Below are 8,431 nucleotides of genomic sequence, written 5' to 3' on the forward strand. Positions count from 1 at the left end.
GCTGTCCTATTTCAATACCTTTCATTACTGAACATCTTGCACGTTTTAATTCTCATGACGTTAGTTCTGCTGCAATAAACTGGCACCTTATGAACTCTGGAAGAAAACAGAGGTTAATTACTACACCAGATTTCTCATGCAAGCAAAAAAAACTCTATCAAGAGCCTAAAGTAATGTTAAGGTGGGAATCTATAGGCTTGCAAGCTCAAGCCTCCCCCCGCCTTTCTTTGATTTTAAAAAAAACTGTCAATCAGCCACAAAAGGTGAGAGAAGATATCAGGGGCTTTGCAGCCCCTATCAGTCACCTGCACTTGGGGCTCAAGGAAATACCTTCTCTGGCCTGTCACAGCATTGATGACTGGAAAAGCACAATGGGAACATGCAGGGCATCTCCGAGGAACACAAGGCCCCAGAGATGCAATGCAGGCAGTCGGCAGGGGGGTGGGGATGTAGAGGCATTGCATGGTACCAATCATCCTCATTCCCAGAGATTCATGACTTCTTTTATTAATCTAATTGTATACAGATAGCAGCAGCAACTAACTTCAAAACTTGTGGCCACCCACCAATGCATAATATTACTAATAATTAGCACTTACATAGGTGTTGTTTGCAACTCCACAGTGCCTTACAACAAAGCCTCACAACACCCTGCAAATGGGTAGCCAACCCCCAGTTTCTGTGGTATCCAGTCATAGTTATCCTCCTGTTTAAAGGCAATATATGAAGACAGCGTCGCCCAATAGGACTTTCCCAGTGAAGCCACCACTACCCTCTATAAATACAAAGTGGAATGATCTTTTCCACGTTGCTTCCTAGGAGACTCCCAATAACAGCATTGCTGGCAGGCAAGTCCTCTGCAGAAGAGTACCATTTCAGAAAAGAAAAAGAAACAACATTAGCTTCCTGTTTGTTTCTCAGCAGCTGCTAGAAAATTGTCGGGAACACAATCTGTACCTGCGTGCAATGCTGACTTTCCATACCAGACATTTTGACAACACCGACAGACTAAGACCACCAAAATACATCTGAATTTGGCAGTAAAGAGAAATGCAAGCTGCACTACAGAATAGTAGGTGCAACCAGTTCTTCTGAAGTACACAGACTCAGGACTAAAAAAAATAAATGAAATAAAAAAGGTGGAGGTATGTACCTTCCAGGAGCATTTACTCAGAACTCAGTGTAAGCAACAATCATCAACTCCGGGACAGCCTGTGCTGAGCTTCTGGCACCTAGTTAGAGCTGGTTACTTTACTTCCAAGAGGTCCTGATGCCTCTAATAGCAGCTTAGAGAAGGAAAGGACCTTATCTGTTCAGGGCTGCTCTAGGAGCCCTGGAGTAAAAAAAGACAGCTCCTAGTCAGTCTCACCCATTTTACACTTAAGCAGTTGATGCAGTTAAAGGATAAGCCCATAGCCAATATTATAATATAAGCAGCAGCAACAAATTTGGGACTGCATAGCGTTAGGCAAATTACATACTTATCCAGCACGGACGTCTGCAGAGTGCACCAAAACACTTTCATATGAATCAGGCAAGACAGCACTTTGGCCTGCTGTCTCCCTGAAGTCTGCTTGGCAGTGATAAATGAGGAAGATCCCAGACATGTTTCCAGAAGTCCTCAACTCTGGCATCTTATTTCACCTAGGAAAATTGAAAGCCACCCCAGACATACCAAAGGAAGCTTCTTCATGCTGAACACTGTTCTCCTTTTGAACATATTTAATTCACTAGCCTTTTACGCACCTGAAAACTATGGCTTTGCTCTCAGCTGGAAGGAAACCACAATTAAGTACTTGTTTCAAGAAAGCACAGAGAAAAGCAGCTGCGCTGTAGCATGAAAACCTACATTCAGGTCACTAGGGTAATGGACTTTGCTTAACTCAGGGCAGCTGGCAAATATGCTCCTCATCCCCAAAGAAACTGTTGCCCATTTTACAAAAAGACACATTTCTGCATCCAGGATACCTCATGCAGAGCTAAGAATGAGCACTGTAATGCAGGAAGGGCCAAAGTCCATGTTTGCCACTCAGAGTAATTCCTGCCTTACTGTACGCACCTCTAACAGACAAGTCAGCACTGGTGCATCAAAGCACTGGAATATTTTAACCAACACTTTCACATTAAAGAACAAGATAGCATCAAAAATATTGCACAGAAGTTGCACAACGCCACCAAAGCCCAATTTGGCTGCAGCAGGCATGTCCTCCAGAGGTGAACTACTTATACAGCAGAGTGATACAAAATGTAACACTATATATCTCTATCACAACATGGGAAGCTATAGCAACAAGCTAATCAATTTGTCAAGCCCTCACATACCATCTGGAGCAGAAAGGTTTGAAACAAGATGCAAATCAGCAATAACAAGAAAAGGGGGCAGTTTGTGAGAAGGCACAGTCATTCGGCAAATGCTCCTGCCCAACCTGCAGCTGGGCCTGTGAACCAAGAGCTGCTATCTAATAGACTGTGTAATCTCTGGCAAACACCAATAGTCTCTCTGATAGATGAGAGTAGTGGAGATAAAAGATACTACTAGATTCAACTTTTGGAAAGATCAATACTGAAAACTATGCAACTCCTGTTATATTGTATTCCCCACAGACAAATATGTTGTCTTACCTCATTCTTAACTCTTCTATAATGGAAGACTTTTACCATTTAAAAAAAAAAAAGAGAGGAGGAAAAAGTGTGGGATGGAGTTCGGGCTGCTTTACTTCTGAATTTTCCTGACCTTTCTGCCATTACAACATCAAGCCCAGTGTTGTATTAATAATGTAGCTTTTGTCTCTGAAAATGAATTGTTTTCATCTAGAAGCCTGAACATCTAAAACTCCAGAACATATCAAACTTCCCCGTGTTGAGAACTTTCTCTCTTAACCCACTTTCCCGCCTGCCCCTCAAACTTCCCCCACCCAAAGGCAGGCAAAGAAAATTTCTCCCACTCAGAAAGACAGAAGCTTTTGAAAAAAAACTGACCAACTGTGAAAATACATCTTTAAATGGAGTTGCTGCCTTAAAATACACTAAACTGAAGGTCTCTCCCTTTTGTACTTTATATTAAAACACATTACATGTCACCCTTCTGGAAAGGACTGTTTACTTGATTTCACAATCTTTTAAAACAAAGATGTTATTTCTAATCAGAAACTACCAGTGAAAATGGAACATTCCGAAGTCAAAAATGTCAAATGTAAATGCATTAAGTCATTTTCCTGCCAAGTGCTGAACACTCTTATACCAGTCCAATGAGGAATTTAAGTATAAAACTTAAAATTTAAGCTAGAATGGTCTTCAATAGTGCAATTCACGTCCTTAACATTAAGCTTGCATTTGAATTTTTTGCTGGGTTCAGGGCAGGGCTCAGCGCACTGCAGAATCAAGCCCTACTTCTACAATCCAAGAAGGTACCTAGGATCCAACACCTCTTTAAACCTGTGACTCTAAAGCTAATGGGATTGCTGCTCAGAGATCAAAGTTAAGCACCTACATATGTGCTTTGTTGAGTGGACCCAGCAAAGCCTTTCAACACATGCTGACTTTTACCTTAAATGGGGTCTTAATTAAAGGGGCAACCTAGAATAAAATGCATAAGAAAAGCAAACTGTAGCAAGTGCTATCCAAAATGGAAATGCCTTTTGGAGAAATCACACATTCATTTTCCATACTCGTATTTACATTCAAAGAGAAAACAAAGTTCTGAAAAGTCTGATGTGCTTTTAACCTCTGAGAGAACAGACTAGCATTTGACTTGTATTGACCTCTATAGATTTAAGTTGAAGTTCTAGTCTTAGTCAAACAGGGTACTAGAAAACACACATAGAGCCTGTTACCAAAAACCCAGATAAAATTCAGTTAAATTGTCCAGATGGTTTTCATTCCACAGAAAATACCAAATCAGCAGTTTGCAGAGCATGGCATTTTCTAAATACACAAAATAAAAGAGAAAACAATACACAAGTGGAAAGTGCAAATGCTGAGCCCATTATATTTTTGTTCCAACAGAACTGCAATACAATCAATACAGTCTTGCAGTTCTATAGCACCCTTCGTTCTGCCATCCAGGATGCTTCCCAACTGTAAGTTCAACAAAATCCTGAAGTACACACAATTTCCAAAAGCAATGTTTGTAAGTTCAACAAAATCCTGAAGTACACACAATTTCCAAAAGCAATGTTTGAAAATCTTACACATATAAAATATCAATTACATCTCCGTTTCAATGTCTTGCCAGGCCACACACATCTTATTTGCTACCTGAAGCCAGACACCAGAAGGGCCAAACGGTTCCACGGGCTTTAGCTGTGTTGGTAAGTGGTCATAAATCCAGTGCTTCCCAAACCCATAATCCCAATGCTTCCAAGTAAAGAAAAAAAAAAAAAACAACAAAAAAACAAAACAAAACACTTTTCCTGACTACCAAAAGAGGCTTTCAAAGAGCTAGGAAGGAGCACTCAGAAAATGCATCTGTTGGAAACAGAGGATCACGGGTAGGGGTGCAATCCTGTAGCCTGAGCTACTGTATGGACAATGTCCCTCAAAAGCAAGCACAAGTGATTCTAGAAGGGGAAGTAAACAGCCAGATACAATATACAGAGCATACCATGCAAATCCATGCATGGCGACTCAAAAACCTGATTGGAAAGATCAGCAAGCAGAGAGCTATGCTAAACACCCACAAAGGTATAAATGCAAAATGTCATCATTTTGCATAATGCAGTTTCACAGCTAGCAAGCAAGCAAGCAAGCGAGCGAGGCAAAACAGGAAAAAAATGGGGAAGAACCCTGCAAACAATTCTGGTGGTCACAGACATATCAGCAGTCTGATCACTCAATACAATATTTAAATAACAAGGTAACTCTAGGAAATCATGAAGCCAATTTTTTACAGCACATCATCAAGGTTTAAACTTTAAGGAAAAAAAACAAAAAAACTCAGCACTCTTGGCCTTTGCACATCAGGCACCTGGGAAGACTGGGCCAGGGCTGTGTCACCCAGATCATCTTGCAGAGGAACATACATTTGTCCTACTTGTAGCATGCTGAGCCTCTTGTAATCCCTTAATGAACCAGGACCAAGGATCTCAGGAATGCCTTCCTCCACACCTCATCAGGACAGCAGCAAAATCAGCAGGGAGGGGGGACATTTCTAGTTGAAGCCTGTACCACCACAGCCGTGCTCAGTCACGGAGCAGGTGGAGATGGGCCCACCAGGCCGTGCTTGGGAATGCTATAAAGCATTGTGTTTTGTAAACAGGCACAAAAGGAAGAAGGGACAAATGCAGATCCAACTGGACCAAATAAATAAGTTGCTTTAAATAAAACCAACCAGGTTTGTTGTTGTTTTTTTTGGTTTGGGCCCATATAAACCAAAGCCACAACAAAACAAGCCTTGCCAACTCTCAAATGAACTGGGCACAAAAACCAGTCTGAGGACTGCCATAATTAACGAAGGATGAATTCAAGCAAACACCTGGAAACAGCCATAGCACTTGGAGGCACAGAGCTGTTGGAGCTGCTCCTCCACTAGTCTATTTATAGGCTCAAGCAAAGCTGCACCTGGAAGGCAAAAGGCCAAAGGATAGATAGCATCACAAATCAAGGCACTGAAGATTATCTTAGATTAAGATTTAATTTAGATAGCTAAATTAAAAAAAAAAAAAAATTAAAAAAAATAATAATAAATCGACACCCAACCAGAGTCAGCATGAGGAAGACAATCGTCAACATGGTTGTGGCATGCTCTGCGGCCAGATCTCTCAAAGAGGGGAAGGTCACAGCTACCCCGACACAACTCAAATGAGCACCTTCCCTCAGCAGGTCCAATGATCAGGGCAATAATCAATAGGTCTTGCCTTTTTTTTAGTTCCAAATGCAGGCCTGTGGCCTACCAACATTGCTCCACCTCCAACGTCGGGCTCTGCTCTGGTGTTCTGGCCCCAGGGTGACCAGGACTAGTTATACCTATCAAGGAACACAATCCAAACATCAGATCATTATTTTCAGTAATAAATCCTAACTGCGGTAGCCTCATCAGGCAGCTTCCTGCAGCACACCAAGGTCCAGGCAAGAAGATATTTTCTTCATGCCCCTCCAAAACAACTGGATGTAGTAAAAAAATGGAAGGCTATTTTCTGTGCCAGGCATTTTTACAGCCCTGCATAACAAGCCAGCTTGACAATGAGGCTTTTGGTGCAAATACAAAATTCTCTCTCTTGGGCTACAATTTAAGGTCAAGCAGATCAAAGAGAGCCCCTTCCACCTACACGATCAGCACTGCTCATGAACACGAAGTAATGGCATACAGGTGCCACAATGGTACCAATACACCGGCTTACCACTGACAGAACAGAGCCCACGCAATGCCAAAGCTATTAGTGGTGCAACTAGCTAAAGCAAAAAAAGTCATTATACAATTTCAAAAGGACCTCATATAGTGACTACTGCTCATTGTACCCCCCCACCATTAGAAACAGCCTGGTGGGAATTATAGACCTCTTCCTGTTGCAAAAACCTCCCCTGCATGAACACCTTCCCCCTGGAATACAGCATTTGCAACCCAGCAGAGTCTGCCTGCATACAGGCCCCCTTCTCTTTTACTGAACCACAGATTACCTGGCATGCCATAAACCCTGTAGTACTATGAATCCACGGCTTTCACCAGTGCAGAAACCGTCCCTCCTTCCCTTACAGCCTCTAGAACCAATGCACACCCCAAGATGCAGGAGTTACAACAAGTAGCAAGGCTAAAATTGGGAGAGTTACAAGGGGAATTAGGCTTCCCATGTAGAAGCACCCTGGGCATCCAACAGCATCTGTGGACAACACAGCCAAGCAGGGTGGGAGGGGGAGGAGGAAACAAGATGGAAAGTTACACAATGTACTGGGACTTCCAAGCCACTCCGAACAAAGAGAAACAGCAGCCTAATTGGTTTATAACCTGCCTGTTTTCTAAGCTGCAATAAGCAGATAGCTGCCATCCCTTTTTCACTAGCAAGAGTTTTTAACCATGGAGCTTGCCCCGAGCCTGGCATAGGTTTGGGGAAAATGCAAAATGTCCCAGTCTGCACCAATGCCCTCCAAAACCCACTTGAAGGACTGTGCCATCTCAAGGGAAGTGCAAGCAGGGCTGCTGCATTCCCTCTGACCTCCTTTCAGTTGAAGGCTGCAAAATAGCAGCCTGTGAACAGCAGGGCTTTGCTTTTCTACACCATTCCCCTCCTCAGGAATCATTCAGTGCAGATTCCCATTTCACCTGCAGGCTCTCAAGGCTGATGTTTGTAAGCAGGAGAGGGAATTTTTCATTTTTTTTTCCCTCCTCTGTTCTAATCCTTTACTTTATCTCCATGTGTTGCAGTAAACTGAACTACCATTCAAGGTCATTTGCTTTGGAAATGTGCCCTAGGTTTATTCATCTGCATAAAATCCCAAAAGGAAAGTGCAGGCAATAAACACATAAGACACACATGGCAGGTTTGGCCTAGCTCTCCTGCTCCAAGCAATGCCTTGAAACTTCCCACAGGCTCCCACTCCCTTCTCCCTTCCTACCTGGAAATTTCACCAGCATCAACCCCATCATCCCAACTCCCTGCTCCTGTGAATATAAGTGGGCCCTGCTCCGACGGCTGCCTGCCATCCCTGTTGGCTTTGGCTCCATGCCCACTCTCCCTGCTAGTTTCTCCTTCCCTCCCTTCCCCCCAAAAAAGTCACAACGATTCCCATTTATACAGATGTTTGCAATACAAAGCACAAGAAGGCCCTGCAGTTGGTCAGGCCTCCAGATTTGACCACAATACAAACAGTAAATATTAGTAATAAATCCTTACCCACTCTGCTGCATCTTACTCAGATGGTTCCCACCCCTTTATTCCATTTCCCCTGCCACGGTGGCACATAACCTTCGCAGCTCCTAAGCTCCCCAATGTCCTTGCCAAAGCCTACTGCACTCTGCTAGATTTCAACTGCTTCTATTGCAGTTTGCATTGCTACTGGCTGCCAAGTAAGTCAAAGCTGTCTTAGTTTCCTGATTCTTGCACAGGGTTTTTATTTGCCTGATCCTCAGGGAAATGACTGATTCCTGGGGAACTATCAAAACCTAACACAGACCTACCCTTTAAAGATAAGGAAACCAAAGAGAAGCCTGGCAACATTCACTCGGGGTCTTCTTGCACACAAGGACTGCATTTTCTAAGTGAGAACCTATTCTTCACCCTATCCTCCTAACCTACATGTGTAAAATGTCCACTTTGAGTCCAAGTGACCGCAGGTAAAAACTGGGTGTGCAGAGTGGGAAAACTGGGAGTGCAGGTGAAAACTGGAAGCGCAGACTTTGCATGGAGATGAAGGAAAGACAGGTGTGGCCGCTTTGTGACCCTTCTCCCTGGCCCATATGCCTTCAGTTCATCCTACAGAGAGAGCAATTTGGGGGAAA

General features: G+C 43.2%; 1 protein-coding gene across 1 annotated transcript in view; it reads right to left on the reverse strand.

The window, feature by feature from the left end:
• Positions 1-8,016, reverse strand: part of MITF (melanogenesis associated transcription factor) — a 120,430-nt gene extending 112,414 nt beyond the window's left edge. The window contains exon 1 of the mRNA XM_019536661.1: positions 7,827-8,016. Coding sequence (XP_019392206.1) covers positions 7,827-7,840 — 14 coding nt within the window. The 5' untranslated portion in view covers positions 7,841-8,016. The remainder of the gene's footprint in view (positions 1-7,826) is intronic.
• Positions 8,017-8,431: the final 415 nt, after the last annotated feature.

Source organism: Crocodylus porosus, unplaced genomic scaffold (genome assembly GCF_001723895.1).
Source record: "Crocodylus porosus isolate Cpor-Errol unplaced genomic scaffold, CroPor_comp1, whole genome shotgun sequence".
Lineage (NCBI taxonomy): Eukaryota > Metazoa > Chordata > Crocodylia > Crocodylidae > Crocodylus > Crocodylus porosus.